Below are 25,095 nucleotides of genomic sequence, written 5' to 3' on the forward strand. Positions count from 1 at the left end.
GAGATGCACTTTTGATTACTTGCATTCTTAGTGAAAGCTTTAACCAAGTAAGTGAAAGAGGATTGCACTTTGAGAACTCAAAATAGAGAAAAGAGAAAAACATCTAATAAAGAGAAGTTGGATGGTGTTCAAAAAGAGAAGTGTGCCGCCACCATAGTTTTTTAAATTATTTGATGTATAGATATAAAAACAAAAAAGAGAAGAAAATAAAATAAGAGGTATAAAACAAATGACAAAATGGTTATCTAAAAAAAAATACAAAACTTATATGCACTTCTTTTATAAATTTTTTTATCAGGTAGTTTAGTGTTAGAAATTCACCGTTTTTTAATACGAATAAGTGAAAGTGTCTAAAGAGTTTGAATTTCGACTTCAACATATATCATCTGTGTTTTTTTATCGTGTCCGGAGTTCGAATATCGAATCTTGCATATATTATACATTGTCCTTGCCAGTTGAGCTAAACTTACGTATATCACTTATAACAAACTTTGAGAAAATTATGATTATTATTAAAAGACAATGAATAATTTAGTTAAAACCCATAGAAAAAGCACGAAAGTTTATCCCTAAAACAAAACCCAAATAAATCTAACTGATTTAAAAAATTTAAAAATATAAATCGTTTTCATATTTTTTTTTGAGAGAAAATCGTTTTCATATATATATTTACGAGATATTCTTACATGAACTCTCATCCAACACATCATTCTTACACCCAACAAATAAAAAATTGACATCTGTTATTAACTTTAAAAAAGAGTGATTTTCATTAAGGAAATGGAAACGTAAATGGTGGTGGGTGGTTCTTGTTGCTTGATTAAAGAAAGTGGAAAAAGGAGAGAGAAATATTAAAAGTAACGAGAAAAATTCTGATATTAATTCTTTTTATTATTTTAATGAGGTGTTGAGTAAGAGTTCACGTAAAAATTTCTCTATATTTACTCCGTTTTTATTTTCTTATTTCTCTATATTTACTACGTTTTTATTTTCTTTTTGCCAAATTCATATTTATTTGATGTTTTCAAGAATACCACTAACGCTGGGTTGCGTCTGTGTTAAGTGAATTTTTGTTTGGATAGATTAGAGTATATCCATCTAGGCTGTTCCATCATGATGTATTCCCGTTTGGGCTCTCTTGGGTCAGGTCCTATGTCCCCCGGTCTTTGTATCGTTTTATTTTTATTTATTATATTTTCTTGTTGCTTAAAAGAAAAAATTGTACCTAAAAAAAAAAGAATACCGGTAACTCTTTTTATTTTTACTCAATCATGAAAACAAAAAAGATAAAAAAAAAATTAATAATAGTATAAATAAATATCACACTCCCAAACATAAAAATAAAAGTCAAATATCATATCTCACTCACATCACACGCGTAGTGAGAGATATAACTCAAAACCCTAAATCGCTTTTTTTCACACTGCCGGTGTTTCTCTTCGACAAAGGTTTCGCATCGCAGCCCATCATATCTGCTTCAGTCAAGGTACTTCCTTTCTAAACCCTAATTCCTTTTCAACCTTCCAATTGAATTTCTGTTTTCTTCGTTTTTCTTTTTCGTTATCGTTTTGTTCTTTGGGTTTTTTTTAGGGTAATCTACAAGATTTGTTTTTTCGGTTTTGAATCATGGGTTTTTCGATTTGAACGCGGAATTGAGTGAAATTCTTTGTGGGTTTTGTTATTTTCGTGTTAATTTTATGTTTTGGTTTGATTTGTCGATTGCTTGATCTAGTGAGATTTGTTAATTGTAATGTTTTGTGATTTAGGGTTTTGTTTGATATTGTTATTGGGTAGCTGTTGGATTGGTTAATTTTGTTGAATTCAGTAGTATGCGTGATTTTCTTTTGAATTTTGATTTGGGGCATAATTGGGAATTGTTGTCATTGAATTTTGGAGTTTTTGATTTCAATTTCAATATCATGTATGTTAAATATGTTTTTTATATTGATGGTATATTGTTTTAGGAAAACAAGTTTTATTCCTTATAACTATGATATTAATTTTGGATCATTGATGAATAAACCATCAATTTAGTCCCTAAACTATCATTCTCTCCAATTATCTGTCCAATTTAGTCCTTAAACTATGGGGGAGAGAATGATAGTCTATGGACTAGTTTGATGAATTATTTAATCTTTGATACACGGCAATTGTGAAGAATTTTACTCTGTAAATGGATCACAACCTATTTAGTCAACTCTTAGACGGATCTGTAAAAAAAACTATTGTAAGATAAGTTTTAATTAGAGAGAGAGAGAGATTGAGTTTTATTAGCCGACAATTATGTTGTTTTTTGCGACAATTATAATCTATAAAATCCTAAATCTCTTTACTCAGAAACTGGACGTTCTTGAGTAAAAAAAAACTATTGGATGCTGATATGTTTCATTAGACAGAGATTGATTTTTTATTTTTATTTTATAAGCGGAGAGATTGAGTTGATAACAATAGTATGCTGCATGGTAGTCAGAATCATGTAGCAACCCCTCAACGATTATAAGTTCATCCAGGATCGTATATTTGTATAATCTTTTATAATAAAGACTATATCTACTTAAATATTGGAAAGTCCTGTAAAAAAGTAAGTTTGACCGAGACAAAAATTTAGTTTACAAGAAAAGTAATCTGCTGCTGTTTGTGCCCCACATAAGTATTTTGTGTTGAAACTGATGGTGGCTTTTGTCTTTTTTATGAATTTGTTCAGGCTGTCCAGTCTTCACATGGAATGATAGCTTACCTGATTTCCTTGTGTCAGAGGAGTTAGAGCATTCTGGCTTTTGAGAACTTGGAAATTTAGAGAGTGACCTCGCACTCACCGGTTTTTATCACCATGATTGCCACAGAGATTATTGCACCAGCTACAAAGTTGAAGATCAAGTTCTCCACCAAAAGGATAGAAGTTGTTTCTGGGCCAAAATGTCAGTTTGGAGAGAAAGTGTCTCAACTTGATGAAAATGGACGTTGTAATCCTATCAAAAAGTCCTCTTTGCTAGGTTCAAATAAAAGGGAACCATCAGGGAATATTGAGGGTCCAAAGAATAAAAGGCAGAAGCTTGATCGGAAAGGGTCGCACAAGTGTGCTACAATCCTCAAATGCTTAATATCTCATCCTTATAGCTGGGTGTTTAAGACGCCAGTGGATCCTGTAGCGCTGAATATTCCAGATTATTTTACTGTCATATCTCATCCCATGGATTTAGGCACAATTAAATTCAAGTTGGATAAAAATATTTATTATAGCAAAGAGGAGTTTGCAGCTGATGTTAGATTGACCTTTTCAAATGCGATGACATATAATCCTCCAAGCAACGATGTTCATTTGATGGCAAAGGAACTCAACAAATTATTTGAAAGAAAATGGAAAGACATGGATAAAAAATGGAACTTCGAAGATGAGCATGAGAAAAGTGAGACTGGAATGATTAAAGAAACTGTTAGAAAAAGTTATGATGTTACACAATCCCGGCATAAAGATTCCTTTACCAAAAGCTCCCGGGCATCTGAACACAAAGGAATTCCCAAGATTAGTTCATTGGCAACAAGAGATGCTAAAGTAAGTTTTGTATTCTGTGAGGGCGAAAGGCCTTATTGTAATATGCAACAATGCAATATATTTACTGAAATTGATATAAAGTTACTGCTTCTGTCTACTTTTTTATCCAGTCACCTTAATGGGAGATGGAACTTTTCTCTTTCTTTTATGTATTTTTGATAGATGTCATTATATTGGCAATATTTTGTTCATAGGTGGAGGTACCTAAGTTATCACAGATTCCTTGCAAACCACTTGAGAAGGACTTGATTAAAGGTACGACACTTTAAGAGCACTGTATGAGTTTATGGAGGGCTCATTGATGTGTATTCCATAGGCGGAAAATTTATCCATGATTAAGAGTAGCTCTCTGGTTCTGGTTCTATTAAGAAAAGCCTATCTCTCATTGTGTCTTGTCGCATGCAAATTTAGTATTTGTTGTGATGTCACATGTTGTTGTGTCATTTCTTGCAATTTAACTCCAGTGCCGTAAGCTTATTAGACAATCTTGTGGTTGCTTACGTTTTTAGTGTGTTATTGTTTGCCTGACTGACTTTGATATATCTCTTGAAGGATCTGAAGATAGGGAGACAACTACGTGCGGTGCTTCTGCTTTGAAACAGGTTTTAATAATATATCATTAGCAAAATTTGCTGTAACTTTAAGATATTCCTTTTACTTTCAAATCTAAGAAGAATTAATATCTTTGTACCAGGACTGCCAGGCTAAATGTACATCACCTTTGCAGAGGAAATCTGATCCCGGTTCTGATGGTGAGAAGAATTATGATTTGTAAAATATTTTGTTGTACCCGCTTAAGTTACTGCTGATATGGTATACTTGATGTTGATATTATGTAAAGGGGCTGTAAGTTCTTTAGATAGTGAACACGCATGTCCTAGTTCTCCGCATGCAACTCTTGCTACTGACGCCTCTTCTGTTGAAGGTCAGTTTCTCTGTCTTCTAAGCTTCAATTAATTCTGTTTCTTATTGTGATGAAAATTGGTCTAATAGTTATAATTGTTTATTAATTTTTTTTTATTTTTTTTTTTTTATGTTTTAGTGTGGAACACACCTGTTCTTCCTGTCCAGCTTTCACCTAAAAGGGCTCTTCGTTATGCAATGCTCAGAAGCCGCTTTGCGGGTACCATATTAAAAGCACAGCAGAACACTCTTCTCAAACATGTAAGGCTTTCTCTCTACTAACAAAATGAATTTTTGAAATCTAGTGTGGTTTTTAGTAATATATTTTTCATTTCACTTACAGGGCGATAAAGGAGATCCTATGAAAATGCAGCTTGAAAAGGAAAGATTGGAAAGGATACAACGCGAAGGTGAATGTTGTCTCTTATTTGAAAGACAATTTAATTTGGTAGAACATCCGCATGCTTCTTTTTGAACTGTTGTGTGCTCATCATCAGCATTACTTGTCGTAGTTTCATTTTTACATCTGTCTTAATATTTCAAAAGAATTTGCTTCATGCACTTTTTCTATGCCATGTCATCTGAGTTACAAGGTTCTATTTATTGTGTCAATCTTGGAATTCTTGAATAAACTGATTTTCTTGTACTCCTTCCGCAACTGTAAGCTTGCTTGTTCCATACAAATTATGTAAAAGGCTAAATGATTATCCTAGTTAAAAATGGATGTGTTCGCCATTATCATGAATGTAAAATGAAATATAACAACTTGGGAGCCTTACTTTTAAAAAGTAATTAGAGGTTACTGTTGGGAAAAGTAATTAATATTACATGGAAAACTGAAAATGACATTTATTGTGAGAGGGACAGAGTATTATATCATTGTGGATTAGTAGGTAATTAGATGATATTTGAAGTGACCTTTTATGTTGGATAGTGAGAACTATAATTTGATTCAAGTATGATTACACCCATGCTTAACAGAGCAAGCAAGGATCGAAGCCCAAATTAAAGCTGCTGAAGCTGCTGAAAGAACGAGGGCAGAGGAAGAATTGAGGCAACAAATTGAAAAGGAAAGAGAAGCTGCACGAGCTGCAATAGAACAGGTTTTGTTTTGTCTTAACATCCCATATTTTATAACTCATTTTGAATCATTAGCAAAATGAATATTCAGTCTGTGTCTTTTGTAGATGAAGAGATCTGTTGACATTGAACATAATTTGGAGGTTGTGAAAGAACTGGAGAGTTTGAGTGGGTGTAGGCTGTCTTACAAGGCCATGGGCAGTAGAAATGATAACAGAGCTGCAATGGAGAGGTTGGATAAACTTCAGTTCGAGAACCCGTTGGAGCGACTTGGTTTGTTTATCAAGGATGATTATATCGCAGATGAAGATGAGGAGATTCTGAACGAAGTTGGAGGAGGAGGAGTAGTAGGAGGAAGCTGGGAAGAAGGGGAAATTTTTTGATACCTTTGATCTGCCAGTATTGACTGTTTATATCCTTTAGACAGGAAACGTACAATAATTATATATGCATATTGCTGTAGAATCAGGTCTTTGATCATGTGTGCCCTATTGTTGGAACATAAAGAAGTCCTGTTGGTATCTACTTGGAGGAATCCTCCGGCAAACTTAGAAAAACACTGTTAGACTTAGAATTGTATGTGATATAAAAATGATCAGATTATGCTAAAAACCAGAAGTATTGATCAGTTTTGTCTTAAATAGCTTTTAACTGTTTGTGCATTATTTTTTTTATAACCAGGTTATTGGTACAAAGTAATCATCGATAACTAATTTTTACAAAAAAAAAAAACCTGACTTGCCATCTTTAGTGGGTGTGAGAAACTTTTCAAGGGATTCTGAGTCTAGCTAACTTGAAAGATAAATTATTTTATGCTTTTGAGTTTCGGATGAGCTTGAATTAATGTGTTTGTTATTGATACATCGCAGTTGGCATTTGTTATTGAATCTTTTCATGATTTCTTTGGAAGTATATGTGTCATGCAGTTCCTGGGCTAAAGCCCTCTAAACCGAACACTTCATTAGAGTACGATATCCTTGCCAAATTGGGTGTGGTCATAGATATGGTTGTTCGTAGTGTATGATTGGTTCTGCCTTGAAACAAAAATTATTTTTGCTAAAGAGTGAGTTAATCAGCAAGTCAATTCTAGAACCAAAAGTTCAAATTCATAGCTTCAAATAGAATCAATTTATTGAGACGAAAAATTTTACTCATGAGCAACCAAACATTCAAGAAAAATTTTACTCATGAGCAACCAAACATTCAAGAAATAGTTCTACACCTCTAAAATCAACTAAACATACATATACTTTACCAGTGGAGAATAATTTTGATCCGAGTTATGCCCCACAAAAGAGAACCCTTCAAATAATTTTCAGATATTAACAGCCTCTATAATTTCCACAACAAAAAACAGCCTCTAATTTTCCTAGAAATATTTTCCGCTCATTTCCAAACATTACTCCCTACATCCGATATAACGGCAAGAAGGAAAGTAAAATAATCAAGCAGATATTCAAATACTAGGATGCACTAATTTTTACCCATTCAATCAAGAAGCAATTAACTAAATCACTCTATTATTGATGAAGCATTGTCTACAGTAAAAAAATGATCCGGACATAAATCTAGAAATACAACTCAAAATGAGAGATTTAAAAGAGGCTAAAATGCATTGAGCTACATGTTGGATGTTGGAGGGCATCTCTCATGCACTTGCTACCATGTAAGATCGCTATACAGTTCATACAACATATTTGTTTTTAGCAGCTCTGTCAAGCTTCTTTGCATCATCCTACAGAAATAGCACAATTGAAAACAGAAGTTAGTGTGATTTAAGATGAAGTGATACAGGCATAAAAACACACAGGCAGTTTTACTTACATGAAATATAAAGCCAATGGTTTCATTATAATCAAGAAACTCCTTCCACTGTTTTCCGATGCTCACCTGAAATATAACAGAAGTTAATATGTTCCCCATTACCAAATGTTCAATCAGAAGATTCAAACAGACACCAGAACAAGTATAAAAAGATACATATGGTAATTTCTGGTCTCAAAAGTCATGAGAGAAAGTTAGCTTGGCAAGTTCAAGAGTAAATTATATGGAATTGTCGCAGCATATGTATAATAATCACACATTCATCCTCCATCTGACGAATTACAAGAGTTTTTGAATTCTCTTCTACCAAAAAATAACAGTGAATCATAAATTAAGTTTAAAAATTGCTGGGAGTTACGCAATTTGTCTTAAAATCAATAAAATTCACAAGTGATCCCTGAAATTTAAATTCTCAATCACATTATGATAATTTCAGACTAAATTGATCGACCAAAAAGGTCTAACTGATTGAGGATTTTCAATATCAGAGGTCATTAAGAAATTTTGTAAATTACAGATGCCAAATTGACCAAAGTCTATAAACTTCAGAGACTATATTAGTGGTTCACTCTAACCAACAAGGTATTGATGAAGAACAAGAAACACAGACATTGAATACACAAAAAACGTGAAAACTGTCTATTTAAATAGCTGATATTCACATGCTTTTTACATTCATATTTAACAGCAATGATAAGAGTGAGCCATTCACGTAACAATTGCTCATCATTAGTTTGAAAAATCAGAATAACACTCAGTAACATCATAGTAGTCATCTAGTTTGAATTGTAAAACAATAAGGTATTGGGAGAAAACAACAAACACAGGCATTGAAGCAACAAAAATGTAAAAAATGTTCATTTAAATTGTTCACGAACTGTGATTGAATACATGCCATTATAATAACTATCTATTCTTTCTTTGGGGTCTCAGCCACAAAACAAATGCACATCTTTAGTTTGAAAATCATAATATTACTCTTCAACATCAAAACCATCTAGTTCCTATTGAATCAAAAGTAAGAACAAGAAATTACCTGAGCAGCTTCATTAGCAGCATTCTTAGTCCATATAGAAATTTTTTCCGCCCTACTCCTGACATTCACAACTGCTCCACAAATTTCATCTCCATGATCAAATTGCTCTCCAATCATTGCCAACAACTAAAGTTACCAAGAACAAAAAGACACACATGACCAATTAGTACTTTAACTCATCACAAAGAATAATCAAAATAATACCCTCATAAAACAAATTCAATAGCCTACCGTATACAACCAGCTAGTATCAGATTTTCCCCTAGAAAATTGCACAGTCCATTTTCCACCATTAGCACAAATAGGGTCTTCCCATTTTGGTTCAATCTTATGCTTGAAACAATGGAAATCAGCTCCAATAGCCAACTTGCTAGGATGGTGAATGTTATTGTAAATGCTGAAAAAACCATGAAAATTTCAGTAACACGAATAACTAAGAAACAAAAATATCCAAGAATCAATAAATGAACAATATCTTCTATGACCCAAAAGACCTAAAGTTGAAAAGATTGAATTTTTACCTCAAAATTTCTGCAACATTTTTTACAAACAAGAAATACCCAAGATGCAAAAATATCCAAGAAACAATAAATGAACGATTTTTCTATGCAAGCTTATACATAAGCGGTTATCATGTTAAGCACATGATAAACGCTTGTGATATAAGCTGCAAATAAGCTCTTTATCCAAACAGGTCCCTAAAGTGAAAAGATCGAAGCTTTACCTAAAAAAATTCTTTAACATTGTACAAACAAGAAATACCCAATTAACTAAACATGAATCACAAACCCTAATGTGAAAAATACCCAATTTATAAAAACTGAATCTTTTGAGAGACTGTTTAGAAGAATTTATGAAAACAGCTTATGACAATTTTCATAAGCTTTTTCCAACTAATTTTCCTAAGTCCTCAAATATAGCTTATAGAAATAACTTATAGCATATAAAAAAACAATTCAGCGTTATTATTTTTTTGCTATAACAGCTTATGCCATCTTATACAAAAGCGGATATCATGATAAGCATATTGATAAACGCTTGTGATATAAGCTGCAAATAAGCTCTTTATCCAAGCAGGTCCCTAAAGTGAAAAGATTGAAGCTTTACCTAAAAAATTCTTCAACATTTTACAAACAAGAAATACCCAATTAACTAAAAATGAATCACAAACCCTAATGTAAAAAATACCCGATTCACAAAAACTGAATTTTTTGACCCAAAATTAAAAACACCCAAGAAACAAAAAATGAATCTTTTCATCCAAGAAACAACAAACTTTTCATCCAAGAAACAACAAATGAACAATTTTTTCAAGACGCAGAAGACCAAAAGTGAAAAGGATAGAATTTTTACCTCCAAAACTCTTCAACAGTAGAAAAAGTGTAGACGGGTCGAATCGAACTACCCCAAGCTTGTTGTTTGGATTTAGTCTGAGGGTTATCGAACCAGAAAGTCCAGGAATTCTCAAGAGGGTGAGATTGGTGACCGGCGGTGAGGGGTTTCGAAATGGCGGAGGAATCATCGTCGTTGATCTCTCCTTCTTCGAGATCGTTGTTGATGTCTTCGATTTTAGGGTTTGTGATTTGATCGTCGATGGATTTTGGGGTTTCTTCTACAACCATTTTTGCTTGTTCTCTCTCTTTCGGTTTGCTTTGATTTTTCCCAAAATCGTTAAATGGGAAATGAAGTTAGAAGTTTAGTGGTTTTAATGGAAAAATGAAAGGTGGGAGTTGTACTAATGGGCTTGGGTTATAAGGCCCATGCTACATTCATTACATGTAAGAAAATTACTTTGCTTCCTTAATCGAGAGTTAACTTACCGTCAACATTTTTCAGTAGTTAACTTACGTTGATATTTTTAAGATTGGTTAACCCGATTTAAAAAATGATTGAACCGACTGCACAACGTTATAGACCAAATACATTACGTATTTAATGAATCTAAAAAATTAATTTTTATTTATAAATGTGACTGAAGGGAGTATATAATTCAAATTATATTTGACATGGTTTAGTGTCAATTCGATTCATTAATTCAATAGGTCTATTAAAATGACTTAATTTAAAATAGACAACAAAATTTATTAATTGAACACAATTTCATAATATATTTATATTAACATCACACTTAGGAGTACAAACATGTTTGACAACTAAAGTTAAATTTGTAGTACAAGAAGATAGACAGAAAAATGTGAAGCAATATGACGAAAACTGATATAAGCAACCCCAAAACCAAACGAATGAGATATGAGTTGATGTAGGACAACCCACTCTGTCCAATCATACTAGCCCACAACTACTAATACGAATGTCTATGTTAAGTTAATTATCGTACAATCCTCACAAATACCGCAAAACAACTTTAAGGATAATATAAATGGACAACAATGAAACAAAAACATTTTAGCCGTTCGCAAAAGAAAAATAAGAAACCAAATGGAAGAAGGAAACACCGAGTTTTGCAATGAAAATGAAGAAGAAAGAAACACTACTTATAACCAAAGGACCATCAGATTTGGTACGTTTCGGATTATTTAATTCCAGCCAATCAAATACATAATTTTTTTGTGATATATATTGTATCGATAATTTTTCAGGTACACAACACACAAAACCTTTTATAAATTAGTATTTGGTCCATTTGCAAACTACACCACATAACCATACACTTCACTCTCAAGATGTATGCATTTTAAAAGTAGCTTGATTTTGATAAACAATAAGCGTAAAAAAATTTATTTTCTACAAATTGCAATCAATCATGTGTGGCTTTAGACATAGTTATGATTAAAGTCAAATATTTAGAAAATTTCTTTTCTACAAATTGCAATCAATCATATGTGTGGCTATAGACATAGTTATGATTAAAGTCAAATATTTATTGATTGAAAGTGTACAAAACACCAATAATGTATATTAATCAAATTCATTTGAAAGAAAATTTATCTGAAAAAACTATTATTTGCGATTTTTTGTTTAATTTCTTTTATGCGATTTATATATGTCTTCAAGAAATATGGAGTATTTTTTTTAGCAAGAGTGGATGAAAACAGTGTCCTTTAATTAGGATCAAAGCATCTTTTCTGATTTTTTTGGGTAATGTTAACCCGTGTTCCAGGGCACCAGTTAAGAACTAAATATAGAATATATTGTATTAGAAATTATGCTGTCAATCTCTTAAAAATTAATAAAGTGTATTTTTTAATTTAAAACTTTCTCTTATTTTTTTAATTAGTGTTCCGAAGGTACTCGTTGACATGACTTTTTTTTAATATATAAAAATACTTTTGAAGATTAAGACTTTATAAATGTCGTTCTTGAGGGTTATCCACTCAAACTTTTGGATTGTGCATTTATCACTATATTTTATCGTACTAATTGTGTTATCACTTGGTCTTTAAAGCTTTTTATCAGCAATTAGATTTTTTTTAAAGGAATATCAGTCATCAGATTATAACTTTCATGATTCCAATGATTATTTTTCTGGGTTACCCTTAATAATAGAAATATGCACTGGTATAGGTTACTTGGTTGCTACTCCCTCCGTCCCAAATTGTATGACGTTTTGGACATTTCACACGTATTAAGAAATGTAATTAATATTGTGTGGGAAAGAGATATTATGAGTTGTTTTACAAAATTGTCCTTAATAAATGATACGAGAAAGATAAATGAAAGAATTGAAAAAAAAAAGAGTAATAAATAGTTAAGAATATAATAGGAAAAATAACGTTAATGTTTCATTGGTATCGTAAAGTAACATACAATTTGGAACAATTTTTTTTCTTCTAAAGTAACATACAATTTGGGACGGAGGGAGTAGTTAGTTATATAACTCCCTTACAAGTTAGTTGGTGGTTGTTAATTAGTTAGATAGGTTTTTTAATTTACAATTAAGTAAACAGATAAAGTCAGTCTCTATATGTATGAGATTGATCATCGAACTTTAGCTTTTTATACATTTTCACTTCCCTCTCAATACAAAGCACGAAAGAACTCAATGAAAAACTTAATAGTGAAAAGTTAAATAGATTTTTCAAATTAGATTGCCATCCCTACGGTTTTTACCATTAAAGTTGCTACTCAAAATTGTAAGAAAAATGTGATAGTAATTTTTATTTTTAAAAGACCAAAGAAATGATATATTGAAATAAACAATCAAGTGCTATGATAAAAATAATAGAGTGGAAATAACTGCTGTAATCTTGAAGAACAATTAAGGGTTTACTAAATCTTTAGTACAACTAAAATAATAGCTTAACTGTAACCATCGTTTCATCATTCAATACTCATCACTATTGGAGCCAAATGCAACAATAACACCTTACACCTTGATAAGCTTTGCTTTTAGGCAAACCAGGAACTAAAGTATTCAGGGATGTAATTAGAGCATCATCAACAGAAGACACATTTTGTCAGGAAATGTAAAATAACCAAATATTAACAGCAACGCAAAAGTTAAACATGTACTTATTATCATATCAAAATTTCCAACAGTGTCCTGGTCTTTGGCACTAATTAAGCAAGCAGGATTAGACTCCAGGAATAGGATATTGAGTAGCAAGAGCTTCAACTTTCCTCCGCAAATTTGAAACCTTGTCTCCCAAAGGAAATTCAGGAGCTAACACAAAGTTTAGAAAATCTTGAACCTTTGTTCCTGAGACCAAACTTTTGGCTTCAAGACTTATCCGCACACCCTCATGAATTAGGTCTGCAATTAGTTCAAATTCTTTTTCACCAAGTCCTCTTGTTGTCATTGCTGGTGAACCGATGCGGATGCCTCCAGGAACCAGGGCACTCTTGTCACCTTTTGTAATAATTAGCACATGTCAGTAATAATCACAACAAATAAGCAAAAATGCAAAGGGGGTGTTTGGTAGTGGGATTTTTTTAACTCCTAAATTCAGAGTCTTGAACTGTCATTAATGATTCATATGAATGTTTTAAAAACAAGAAATTAACATTCTTAAACATTCACGAGATGGAATGGGAATCCAAAATTCACATGGAGGTGAAAAACTTGAAGCATGCCAGAAACCCCCTTGCATTCATAGGAAACATGATTCCTATGAATGAAAAATGACTCCACATACCAAACACTCCCTAAATTATATGCAACAAATAGCAAGTCACTCACCAGGCACTGAATTCTTGTTGAGGGTTATAGAAGCCATGTCAAGAATTTTCTCCACACGAGCACCATCAATACCCTAAGGGACGTGATGTTATATGAAATACAGTCAGTCAGGTACTAAAAGGAATATACATCAATAAGCAAAATCAAACCTATTTTCACACTAAAAAACACGCCAGCAATTTACATAACACTACAAATTTTTCAGAAAATTTCACACTCCTTATTTCTATAAAAAAACTGGGGAGAGTAAGCCAAGACGGAATTATCATTTTATTGACAAAGAAAAGAGCAACAAGCTTACTGATGGCCTCAGATCAACAAGAACCAGGTGATTATCACTACCACCAGAAACCAGTTTATATTCATGCTCAACTAACCGGTTAGCAAGAGCTCTACAGTTAGCAACCACCTGCACGATGATAGGTTCGGGAGTGTCATTGTTACAAAGTGCTTTTTGTCAAACTCTAACCAATGATGAAAAGGGACATTACTATACCTGGTTTTGGTAATTTTTAAAATCTGGAGACTGAGCATACTTCAAGCAGACTGCTAGTCCTCCAATTGTGTGGTTATGAGGACCCCCCTAAAAAATTCTTCACTGTATTAAAATCACAAACTAGGAAGGTAAAGAAGATAAATGCATCTTGACTGAATTGGTACATAGGATTCATGCACTTTCTCAATCAGAATAGTTACAAAAGAACTAATTAGAGGATATTCCAAATTTACCTGTAGACCAGGAAAAACAGCATTGTTAATGGCAGACTCCAGATCAACTCCATGCACAGCATCTTTCTTGAAGAATATCATACCACCTCTAGGACCTCTCAAAGACTGGAGGAAGTCATGAGTGTTGTGAGTATTACAAAGAAAAGTACCGACTTCATAACTTCAAGTAAATAGAATTATGTTTTTAAACCAAAAAAAGCAAACTCTTTCTCTTCAATTTTGAGTGGAAAAATACAAAGAGAACACAAATATCTCAAGGCAAACCTTGTGGGTTGTGGTGGTCACAATATCAACAAACTCAAAGGGATCAGCAAGAACAGAAGCAGCAATAAGCCCACTTACGTGAGCCATATCCATCATCAGAAACGCACCTACTGAATCTGCAATCTTTCATTTGCATATAAAGATGTAATTAGCTATTTGTGAAGGAAAAAACCATGCGATGTAGAGAAGAAGATAATGATGATTATAATATCAGAAAATGCTCAAGTACAGAACATACTTTTCTAAAGCGGGCATAATCAATGTCTCGAGGATAAGCACTGGCACCAGCAATAATGAGTTTTGGTCGGAAGAGAGCAGCAGTTTTCTCCAGCATATCATAATCAATAACACCTGTTTTCATTCCAAAGTGGGTGAAAGAAAAAAATAATCCCAAGTTATTCCACAAATAAGCTAATATATCTGGAACGATTTTAATGATATAATATAAGCACCTGTGGATTCATCAAGTCGATAAGGCATGGATTCAAAATAAATTGATGTGCCTGATACACGTCTTTTAGCTGTCATGAATCCATGAGATAAATGGCCCCCATGAGGCAAATCCAAACCCTGGTAACATATCATTACACATGAACGCTATCAAAATCGACTTCCAATTTGGAAAAGCCAAGACAATGTGTGAGAAAAATAGTTTACCATTATACGATCATGTGGTTTAAGAATTGCGGTGTATACTGCAAAATTAGCCGGGGAACCAGATAATGGTTGAACATTTACACCCCACTTGTCACCATCTAGATGAAATGCAGCCAATGCCCTTTGTTGGCATAGGATTTCGAGCTCATCAATGTGCTCATTGCCACCATAATACCTTACATGTACATGGGATCCAATCAACAAAATTGCAGAAGAGGGAAAAAAGGAAACTTCAAGTAAAACTCCCATTTCTAGAGAAAAAGTAAAAATAGATAAGAATTTACCTTTTACCCGGCAAACCTTCCGAGTACTTGTTTGTGAGGCATGAACCAACTGCTTCCATCACTGCCTTAGATGTAAAATTCTCAGAAGCAATAAGTTCAAGACTTCTGAATTGACGGTCCTTTTCCTTGTTAATTATGGCATGAACATCAGGATCAGCTTCACTCAAGCCATAGTCCAAGAAGCTAGATCCATCACCTGATATTTGAAATAGCACATAATTCCATGAGCAAGAAAGATCACCAAGCATGCATATATATTTAAATTTCAGTATACAAAATACAAAACTCAGATATATATTGACACGATGGCATAAAAAACATGAACTTTATAACGACACTTGACACCAAAGGAGACAAAAAAAGTACATAAACAAATATCCCAGAAGTGCTTTGAGTAAAATATATTGTTTTTCACATTGTCATACTTGGGGCCTGTTTTGATCGACTTATTTAAGCTTATCTGTTGACATATGCACTTGCGAGACTGTTTGGGTGAACATTCAGTACCAGCTTATGACAAATTTACTAGTCCATAAGCTGATTTCAACTAATTTCGATAAATTCTTCCGTATAGGGTATGTTTGTTACTCACAAACATAGAGTTTAGCAGAAGTTGCCTTTTGTTTGTTTACCAGCTTATAAATAAAAAAACAGCCTATAACTTATCTGAAGGAAGAAAAAAAAAAAAAAAAAAAAAAGACTTTATTTTATCTTTTGTTAAAAATATAGCTTTTACACAAGCACTTATATATGAGTTTATTATGCTATAAGCAGTTAATTAAGTTGTTTATCCAAACAGGGCCAAAAATTAGTAATGAAAAGAATTAAAAGACTGTGATACATAGCACAATGAGTACAAAATAATAAATATAGATGGAACCGAGCTGGATGAATTAGTAAAAATTAAAATAGATTGCATGTTGCAGTAATATTCAATTAAACTTCAGCATTTATATATACTTGTTCTATATGCTATCTATCTTAATTCGTAAACACTGTAACGAAGGCTTAGGAATATTAAAGAAAATAGAATAAAAAAATGAAATGGGAAAATAGAAAGAGAATTTACCTCCAATTTTTTTAGGGAGAGAAGAAGGAGAAGAGGAAGATGATGATGATTTCCCAAAAGTTGCTTCGTGAATAGATACTTTGCAACATGGCTTGAAATGATTATTGTTGTTGAAATGAAGTTGAGGTAAAAGGCCTCCATGAGAGAAATTATGAAGCTTGGTCGAAGAAAGAGGTGGTTGTTGCAAATAACCTATCATTGATGCAACTCCACTACACGCCGCAGGCATCGTTATGGATTAGGGTTTTGCTGACTCAGAAACACACGCTGAAGAAGAAGAAGAAGAAAGAACAGTAGCTGCGGCGCGGAGAGTAGACAATGACACAACGTGGTTTACTGAGAGAGAGCGTAGAATGAAGACATATATAAATAGTGGAAGTCAATTGTCTAATGTTATGGTGGGAAAGATATGGTGTCTTTTGCTTCTTTTCATCTGTTAGATCAATCTAATGTACTATAACATGCCACGTCTACATTCTTTTAACCAAATTATCTCAAACAAAATGTTTGGTGACAGAGATGGATAATAAGCTGTAATCCAATGGCAGATCTTAAGTGAAGAAGCTTTTGGTGTTCATAGTATTGATTTTCTTGTCAAATTCAAGTTAATTTAGTACTAATAATCGACGGAGTCGTTGAAACTCATACACAATTGTGATGTTTTGAGCTTAAACTTGAGTGAAAATGTTCAACCTAATAATAAAAACATCATCGGTTGAACAAGACGTTATATACAATTAGTAAGATTTTTTTTGATATAGTAATAGATAGTAATTAAAAAAATATTTGAATGTTATCAACCAAAAAAATAATGGATGGATTCAAGTGGTAGAGAACTTGAGCTCGTTAAGCAAGTGAACAACGTTTGATTTATTGTTCATATGTATTAAAAAATTTGATTGGAAGAGGAGAATCCAATCCACCTTATGTATCATACATGTTCTTCGACGAAAACTTCGTACTATTATTTGGTAACCCAAAAAAAATCATTTACAATTTTTTTTAATATTGATAATCATTTCACAAAAATGTTTTGTAAAAAAAAAAATCATTTACATATATTAAAGTAAATGTTTGTACCAAAAAAAGAGTAAATGTTGTCTTATTAGTTAATAAGAGACATGGGTTTGTCTTGAACCTTTCTTCCTCTCTCTCTTCTCTCATTCTCAAACCCTAGCCGTCATCATTTTCTTCTTCTTCTTTTTAGAGGGGTGATTTAGGGTCAATTTTGACCCAAAAATCATCCCTCCGAATTGTTTTTCCTTCTATCCTAGTTGAATAAATGATTTCACATATTTTTTGTTTTCTTTCATTTGTTTTTGTGATTTCGTCGTCTATGAACGACTCTGTTTGTTTTGTTTTCCCGTCTTTGTGCGGTGTGTTTTTGATTTCTCGTCTTAGTGCGGTGTTTATTTGATTCAGGTTGAAAGATTAGCTTTGAGCAAGTGCAGATCCGATCAATGACTTTGGTGTCGTCAACGTTGCAGATCCGGAGACATAAGTATTCCGGAGACATGAATATAGTCATATTGGTCATATTTGTAGGCATAGGTACTTTGCCGTTTTATGCTATTAACATGGATGATGTGAGTTTGTTCACATATTCATCCTTTTTGTTTTTAGCGAATTTGAATTTGTATTATATCGATGTATTCTATCAATTTGAATGAATGAATATCGTTTATTTTAAAAATAAAAAAAAAACAGAGAGACATGAGTTTAAATTCTCTCTATTGAAATTTTCTCCATTTTTTTCAATTGAAATCTAAGGCATCGACATGTGAGAGATAAAAAAAATTAAAAGATATCTAATATTAAATTTTAGGGTGAATGTTGTTGAACATTAAGAGAAATTCACAGAGAGATTTCATTCTTGAGAGAAACCAACCATCTTTTTAGAGTTGTGAAAGCTCTCATTTTCTCAAAAAGATAGATATAACAAAACATTCTCTAACGTAATTCCTCCAACCTTAAGTATAGGTTAAAAAATATAACATATACTCTTTTAGCTGTTACATTTAAGACAAAATCTCTTATTCATCTTGGCATCCTTGGTATTTCTTCTAACAAACTAATTTTTGCTACTTCCTGTCTCTTTTTTCTCTCTAGAGTTTTTCTCTATCGCTGACAAGTGACAACCTCTTCATTGGAACAATATTGAGTTAAATGGTTCCAACCTATGTTTGGTATTACAATGGATATCTCATTTGAATATAAAGACGTGGCATTAGTTTTACGGTCATCCTTTTTTTTAATCCTTAAATAAATATAGTTGCAAGTGCGCAAATTCAACAAACTAAAAATGTTGAGGTTCGTACGAAATTGATTTTCACTTCAGAAGTTCATCAGTACTTGAAAACATTCTGTCAAAACTATAATTATCTTGAATACTTTTTTTTTTGAGGGTATTATCTTAAATACTTAAAAGTAGATATAACAATAAAATTACATATATAAATGTAATTAGAAATGCATATTTGCTTGTTAATTATAAACCCGATTTTTCTTTTTTTTAGCCAACCAAAGAATAGAAAGTTATATCGCATTTTTCTTCCTTTCAAAATGGGTTAACCTCATTCAGACAAGTTTGATCAGCTAGAACAGAATCATATTCGTTTCTTTAAGAAAAGTCATAGCATCTCAACACCAATGACAATCTGCTGCATCAATTACATACCAACAAAAATTGAATCTAACCCTTTTCATTTCTTTTTGCCAAAAAGACATATTCTTTCAATGGTATAGAGAAACGAATTTAATCAAATTTATAATGCTTAGTGTTTCCATTGATCTACAAAGGTATTTATATTGTTATAACTCATCACATAACATAACATAACATAACAATATTCATCGTCCAGATCAACAAGTATCTAGCCACAGAATTTCATATGTAACTTACATCGACTCCGGGACCAAATTATTTCATGGCATGATATTTTCTAGCTATCCAACTGTATTCTTTTGCGCCCGAGAGGTAGTGTTATCCAGTAACAAAATAAAACCATTCGTGTATTTTCACCCGACATGTGAAAGACCTCCACCGCTTTCAGCACGTGTCCTATAAAAGAATGCATTAGTGATTAGGAAAGAAAAAACAATCATGGCAAAGTGAAGCTCATGACACCGAACCATTGCAATGTACAAAAACATGGGATTTTGTAGTGACAAAAAAGAGGAAAGAAAACAAGATTAAGTGCAATGCAATAACACGAGAAAACTATGCTTCATATGGACATTGAAAGCATCATGTATGCAACATTTTATCAACGAGGCATTGTGAATTTGCAACCAACAATGCATTTAAATTTTGAATCGGTGACCCTCTAAACTGATCTACCGAGCCATGGACCATCTTTTACAGGTTCTAACAATCGGGTTTAGAATTTTTCATATTACTTGAAAAATTAATTGCAGAAGCTATATATAAACTAAGATCAACGAGCCAACATAAGACGATTCTAGTTCTTTAGGACAGTGATTAATGATGGGCTAAAAGAATAAGACATGTTGCGAAAATGCAAAAGCTAAGATTAGGAATGCCTAATGTAGAGAACTCAACAGTGTTGTTTAGTCACCACTCACCATCATTTAGATGAATGTCATGGAAGGATATAAAAATAAAGTGATATTATGATGACGTCAAGAGCTCAGTACTTACTTGTGATCAGAAGGGTTTGGCATAAGCTCGTAAACAATAGTGGCAACGACATCCCTCTTTAACTATACAAAAAACAATGATGTTAATAATCTGACTATAAGCATCGAACAGCCCTGAATTTTACAGTAAAAAGTGTACCTGAGTAGCTTCGCCTTTAAGGCCAATATAGTGTATTTTGGTAGTGTCACCTCCAAAATTATCAGGAAAGTGCAATGTAATATTTCCCACACCTTGAAATTTAGAATACCTAATAAAAAGGATTGATTCATTAAAAAACCATGCTGGCAGAGACACCAGAAAACTCCAATGAGATGAGGCAATGACACAAAGCACTAGTAGTGCCTCATATTAGTGATAGTATGTGAAAATACAATATTCATATCACAAAGCAGTTGAATTTCGTACGTGAATTATTAACTCGATGAATACTTCAAAATGCGATGGAATAACTAAAATGAGAAATTGGTAAATGATAATAATTACCTTGTCTGGTATTCCAATACTCCTTGCAAATTCTCAGCCAAATCCCATTCCTTTATTAAAAAAAGAAAAAAAATCAGTATTATACAAGCTGTGGTGTCGATTTGTCAATTAATTCCTTGGAAAATTTGAAAGAAAATATACCTGAATGGCTTGCATGCTTTGTGCATCTGAAAAGTCAATGCCATCTCTATTGATGAACCTAATTCAAGATGAATTTCTCAGCCTTTTGTGTAGAGAATATTTGAAATAAATATAAATTATTGTTGAAATAAGCCTTGTTGATCCAAGCACTAAATGCATTGCCTTTATCCAAGTCAGTAATAGAAAAGTGGTTGAAAAAACATTTACTGTTAGTTTGATCTTTCCTCTTACAATATCTCCTCCCAAGGTTAAATGCCCGGTACATTTATAAAAGAACAGGAAAACAAAGGTTTACTTGTAATAAATGCACAAGAAAATTCAATTTGCAGAAGCATCTATCAAGATATTTATATTTATCACCCTGATATCCAACCAAGGATATAAGAACTCAATCATACAACAAAGGACAGAGAATATAATTCGCATGAGCATGAAACAGCACAGATGATGGGGGATATGATGATAAAGAAGGTAGTTATCTAAAAACAATCTGTGCCACATGAATAACTCAAATTGATTTCACAGGTTGGATTCTAGGAAAACATAGAGATCACAATTTGTTCATAAATGATAAGTGTCATTGAATGGATCTTCAAAATAGAGAATTGATAAAACAATAACATCCATTTTAAATTTGGTTGATGTCAATGCCAAGCATAAAAGAAGGTGGTGCTTTTCTCTGATCTTAAAATGGAACTATTTTAAGGAATTAGTAGCATCAGAAGTTGCGCATGAAAAAAGCCCACCAAATACAATAAAGCTTCTTCAAAACCATAACAACTTACGCTCTCATCTTGGAAGGGCTTGTTCCATCAGCTCCGCCAACTATGGATATGCTCTTAATCTTTACGTCCGAAGTGAATCTATCGCACAAAGAAGCATAACAAGTCATATAAGAATTAGTAAGACCAATGTTATAAATAAAATGGAGAATGTGACAGTAATTGTAAATTTGGGATTACTGTTATTAGCAGAATGCTAACCATACAAATCTCGATTTGGCAAAATAAATGAAGAATAGAAGCATTATCCAATGTGTTAGAGCAGATATAAAAAAGAGATAAAAAGAGATGATGAAATGATTGATTTGTATTTATGGAATAGTACCAAAGAAAGATAACAACCAGAGCAAAGCTCCTCAGTGAGTGAGTCACTGCCTAACCAAAAGGTGATAAGAAAATGATTGCCTGTCTAATAATTCCCTTACACTCCTATTTATTGGGAAAATATCCTAACCAACTCTGCCAGCTAAGCAGTCACACATTTTGTACGTTCTCTTTCTTTTGCTTCCTTACATAAACTCTCCATTTTTTGGCCTTAGTATCATTCTTTCCCACTAACACATTTCCCTTTTCTAAGTTGGGCTCAGCCCTCTGCCTATCACAATGCATATTAAAAAAAAAAGCCACTCACACACATTTATTTCTTCCTACTAATACAGTAGTTCATTAGCTTCAAAGAAAAACTACACTGTCAAGGACTACAGTTATTGCCAGTGATCTCTGGTTCATGTAAAAAAAAAAAAAGAAGCTGAAGTTATTTCTTGTCTTACAAAAACATAAAACAGATATTGTTGCTAAGAAAGTATATACTTCTTTTACTTATCAAAAGCACATCTTACTAGAATCATATTATGTAGTTCAGTCCACAACAACAACCAAGCCTTATCCAACTAAGTGGGGTCAGCTACCTGAATCAAACGACACCATAGTGTTCTATCAAAAACCATGTCTTTCTCCAACTCATTGATCTCTAGATCCTTCTTGGTAGTTTCTCTAATAGTTTTTCTAGGTATTTCCCTACCTCTAGTGATTTGATTCCCCTCCATCTGATCTACTCTCCATGCCCAAACCACCTACGCTTAGTTTCTACCATCTTTTCTACTAATGAAGGCCAGTACAATTTTAAAGATAAACTGTTTAATTCACAATAAAGAGCACAGTAAATCAATATTCCATCAGACAATTTGTATAAAAAAATCAATTTTATAATCATTGCCCTGCTAAGTTCCGCAGTTCCAAACACTTCAATATATTAGAGATGGGTAGTATATAATTTAGAGCTTACATGAAAATTAATTTATATACATTAGAGGCACATTCACTACTTTATGCTACTATGATAAGTAGTTAAATTACATGTGGGTTGTTTGAGTTTACTTATTTGAGTTTATCTATTGGTATAAGTACTTGTGAGACTGTTTGGGAGAGCTTATGGAAACAGCTTAGACATGTCCATAAGTTGTGTTTCAGCTTATTTTCACAAACCCTCCAGAATAGCTTATGAAAACAGCTTATAGCATATACGAAAACATTTAGACTTTATTTCACCTATAGTACTAGAAATGGGTTATACATAAGCATTTATCTGATGATATGTTATCAAAACAAGGCAATTTCATCATAATAAAACACAAATTAAAAGAGGAATAATAGAAGTAACTTACGGAATGAATACAATTAACTCAGGATCACCCTCATTGCTTTCCAAGTGTTCCTGTTGAATTGAAGCCATGATTACAAAAAAATTAAACATTAAAACAGATTAAGGAAACTTAAATATTCATCACATTCAAAAATTAAAAAGAAAAATTAGGAATGATTGATTACCCCAGAAGTATTCAAACGGTGTTCCCAAGCTTTGAAAACTGATTTAACACTACCAGGAGTTGCTTCATTCAAAGCAGATACCTGAAACAGAAATTTCGACAAATTGTGAATTTATTCATAAAATTAAAGAAAAGGGAAAGGGTTTTGGTTAACCTTTTCGAGATCAATGTGTTTGTAGAGAGACCAATCAGAGGAACAATCATGGTCTTCACAGCTATGGTCATGCACACACGCCATTTTTACTGCACCACCGAGCAAGCGATGTTGTAGATTCTTTCTTCTTCTTCTTCAATTTGGGCTTACCAAAATTTATTATTAGGCTTACCAATTTGTTTATTATTTTTTTTCTATTTAACAAAATAAAATATTTTAGACGGTTTGATTTGGATGATTTATCTAAGATTAAAGTTTAACAATGGTGAGTTGATAGTTTGAAACAACTTTATACACATATTCAATTAAAATATTTGAAATTGTCATGTAAATTAAAAACGTTAATTGGTGTGACGGTTCTAAATGTTTTGATTGATTATGTTTACCATCAATTTACCACCATTAAACTCTTACCAAAAAGTCTGGTATGGTTTAGTTTTGATCAATTTTTGTCGCTATTAAGATAACATCGGTCTCTAACAAACAAGTGGCAAAGTTGATGGTGTCTGATTGGAGCTTCCAACCTTGTTTGACAAATAAGATGATCCTTACTCTAAAGTCGGTTGGCTATCAACATGCATTTATATTACTTGTGTTTGATACTAGAGTCGTTCCTATCATTTTATTGGTCTTAGGCCGAGCTTGAGAAAATGACCCCTTAAATAATACTTCATAATTTTTGTTCCATTGACGATGAATGCGACACACATTATTTACGGTGGTTGACTTCTCAACTATGTTGGCACCCCAAATTTCCATGATAAAAAGTTTTGAAATCTCAACTATGCTGACATCCCAAAACATTGTGTGCTAGATGAACCTCATCCTATGTATTATTAATAAAAAAGAATAACAAAACAAAAAAAGTTAAGGGCCAAACCAAACAAAACTATGTAAAATAATATGTAGGCATATCAAACGTATCTAAGAAAATCATCCCTAATAAAACTATGATACATCACCATTGAGAATTTACAATTGGACTTAAGTTGAAGGTCAGTTGGACTTAAGTCTGTTAGGGTGTAGGCGTCGTTGGCTTAAGTATGTTGGAGCCTTTTTATATGTCTTATTTTTGACTTCGTAGCACTAGAGACTGTTAACCTTTTACATAGAATTCAAATGATCATTCACAACAATGTTATATCTCTTAATATAGTGTTTATAAAGATTGATTTTGCTATTAAAAAAGACCGAGCGGCACAACTTATTATCCATCTGTCTTCCAGTCATATGTAATTTTCACCATGTGTCAACAAATTCGTTGACACCGAATCTTAACCGTCTATTTTATTTGATCAAAAGCTCATAATAATTTATAAACTAACTCATCATTTTGATACAATACGACACGCTAATGGTAAAATTAGCAATTTATACACGATATATAATCTTATTTTGACAAACCAATACCACGGTGCAACCCCAAGTGGATTCTAATTCAGATAAATTAATCTAAAAAAATGATGTTTGAGTGTTTGCATTAGTAAAACTTAATAACTTTTTTTACAA

The 25,095-nt window shown here is 32.6% G+C and overlaps 4 protein-coding genes across 4 annotated transcripts; 1 reads left to right on the top strand and 3 right to left on the bottom strand.

The window, feature by feature from the left end:
• Positions 1 to 1,327: 1,327 nt before the first annotated feature.
• LOC11445859 (transcription factor GTE12) lies at positions 1,328 to 6,179 on the top strand. Its single transcript, XM_003593786.4, has 10 exons — positions 1,328 to 1,486; positions 2,705 to 3,553; positions 3,748 to 3,808; positions 4,106 to 4,155; positions 4,248 to 4,305; positions 4,395 to 4,478; positions 4,596 to 4,717; positions 4,800 to 4,866; positions 5,438 to 5,559; positions 5,644 to 6,179. The coding sequence occupies exons 2-10, from the start codon at positions 2,831 to 2,833 to the stop codon at positions 5,917 to 5,919; spliced, it is 1,563 nt and encodes a 520-aa protein (XP_003593834.1). The 5' UTR covers positions 1,328 to 1,486; positions 2,705 to 2,830; the 3' UTR covers positions 5,920 to 6,179.
• An 834-nt stretch (positions 6,180 to 7,013) lies between these two features.
• LOC11443842 (eukaryotic translation initiation factor 4E-1) lies at positions 7,014 to 10,092 on the bottom strand. Its single transcript, XM_003593785.4, has 5 exons — positions 9,750 to 10,092; positions 8,628 to 8,793; positions 8,397 to 8,522; positions 7,361 to 7,426; positions 7,014 to 7,271 (listed from the first exon to the last, which is right to left on the bottom strand). The coding sequence occupies exons 1-5, from the start codon at positions 10,016 to 10,018 to the stop codon at positions 7,221 to 7,223; spliced, it is 678 nt and encodes a 225-aa protein (XP_003593833.1). The 5' UTR covers positions 10,019 to 10,092; the 3' UTR covers positions 7,014 to 7,220.
• Positions 10,093 to 12,597: 2,505 nt separating this feature from the next.
• On the bottom strand, positions 12,598 to 16,896 carry LOC11445860 (serine hydroxymethyltransferase 3, chloroplastic). The gene is made up of 11 exons (XM_003593788.4): positions 16,540 to 16,896; positions 15,471 to 15,666; positions 15,187 to 15,361; positions 14,982 to 15,099; positions 14,768 to 14,880; positions 14,530 to 14,652; positions 14,266 to 14,370; positions 14,033 to 14,119; positions 13,838 to 13,945; positions 13,537 to 13,609; positions 12,598 to 13,206 (listed from the first exon to the last, which is right to left on the bottom strand). Exons 1-11 carry the CDS (start codon positions 16,766 to 16,768, stop codon positions 12,932 to 12,934), a joined length of 1,602 nt encoding a protein of 533 aa, XP_003593836.1. The 5' UTR covers positions 16,769 to 16,896; the 3' UTR covers positions 12,598 to 12,931.
• Positions 16,897 to 19,267: 2,371 nt separating this feature from the next.
• Positions 19,268 to 23,757, bottom strand: LOC11440817 (PITH domain-containing protein 1). The gene is made up of 9 exons (XM_003593791.4): positions 23,587 to 23,757; positions 23,434 to 23,514; positions 23,271 to 23,320; positions 21,610 to 21,687; positions 20,825 to 20,882; positions 20,684 to 20,733; positions 20,339 to 20,447; positions 20,201 to 20,262; positions 19,268 to 19,600 (listed from the first exon to the last, which is right to left on the bottom strand). The coding sequence occupies exons 1-9, from the start codon at positions 23,668 to 23,670 to the stop codon at positions 19,558 to 19,560; spliced, it is 615 nt and encodes a 204-aa protein (XP_003593839.1). The 5' UTR covers positions 23,671 to 23,757; the 3' UTR covers positions 19,268 to 19,557.
• Between the last annotated feature and the right edge of the window lie 1,338 nt (positions 23,758 to 25,095).

The sequence above is a fragment of the Medicago truncatula genome, chromosome 2, assembly GCF_003473485.1.
Source record: "Medicago truncatula cultivar Jemalong A17 chromosome 2, MtrunA17r5.0-ANR, whole genome shotgun sequence".
In the NCBI taxonomy this organism is placed as follows: domain Eukaryota; kingdom Viridiplantae; phylum Streptophyta; class Magnoliopsida; order Fabales; family Fabaceae; genus Medicago; species Medicago truncatula.

What these genes read in the sequence shown, in the direction of transcription:
- LOC11445859 (XM_003593786.4), top strand. Translation starts at nt 2,831, where the DNA reads ATGATTGCCACAGAGATTATTGCACCAGCTACAAAGTTGAAGATCAAG. An exon ending in TGGCAACAAGAGATGCTAAA is followed by an intron (nt 3,554 to 3,747) that starts GTAAGTTTTGTA and finishes TTTTGTTCATAG; the next exon opens with GTGGAGGTACCTAAGTTATC. An exon ending in GGAAAGGATACAACGCGAAG is followed by an intron (nt 4,867 to 5,437) that starts GTGAATGTTGTC and finishes CATGCTTAACAG; the next exon opens with AGCAAGCAAGGATCGAAGCC.
- LOC11440817 (XM_003593791.4), bottom strand. Translation starts at nt 23,670, where the DNA reads ATGGCGTGTGTGCATGACCATAGCTGTGAAGACCATGATTGTTCCTCT. An exon ending in AACACATTGATCTCGAAAAG is followed by an intron (nt 23,515 to 23,586) that starts GTTAACCAAAAC and finishes TTTCTGTTTCAG; the next exon opens with GTATCTGCTTTGAATGAAGC. An exon ending in GTATTGGAATACCAGACAAG is followed by an intron (nt 20,448 to 20,683) that starts GTAATTATTATC and finishes CCTTTTTATTAG; the next exon opens with GTATTCTAAATTTCAAGGTG.
- LOC11443842 (XM_003593785.4), bottom strand. Translation starts at nt 10,018, where the DNA reads ATGGTTGTAGAAGAAACCCCAAAATCCATCGACGATCAAATCACAAAC. An exon ending in ATACTAGCTGGTTGTATACG is followed by an intron (nt 8,523 to 8,627) that starts GTAGGCTATTGA and finishes TGGTAACTTTAG; the next exon opens with TTGTTGGCAATGATTGGAGA. An exon ending in CCATTGGCTTTATATTTCAT is followed by an intron (nt 7,272 to 7,360) that starts GTAAGTAAAACT and finishes CTATTTCTGTAG; the next exon opens with GATGATGCAAAGAAGCTTGA.
- LOC11445860 (XM_003593788.4), bottom strand. Translation starts at nt 16,768, where the DNA reads ATGCCTGCGGCGTGTAGTGGAGTTGCATCAATGATAGGTTATTTGCAA. An exon ending in TCGACTTGATGAATCCACAG is followed by an intron (nt 14,881 to 14,981) that starts GTGCTTATATTA and finishes GAATGAAAACAG; the next exon opens with GTGTTATTGATTATGATATG. An exon ending in CAACAAGAATTCAGTGCCTG is followed by an intron (nt 13,207 to 13,536) that starts GTGAGTGACTTG and finishes TTATTACAAAAG; the next exon opens with GTGACAAGAGTGCCCTGGTT.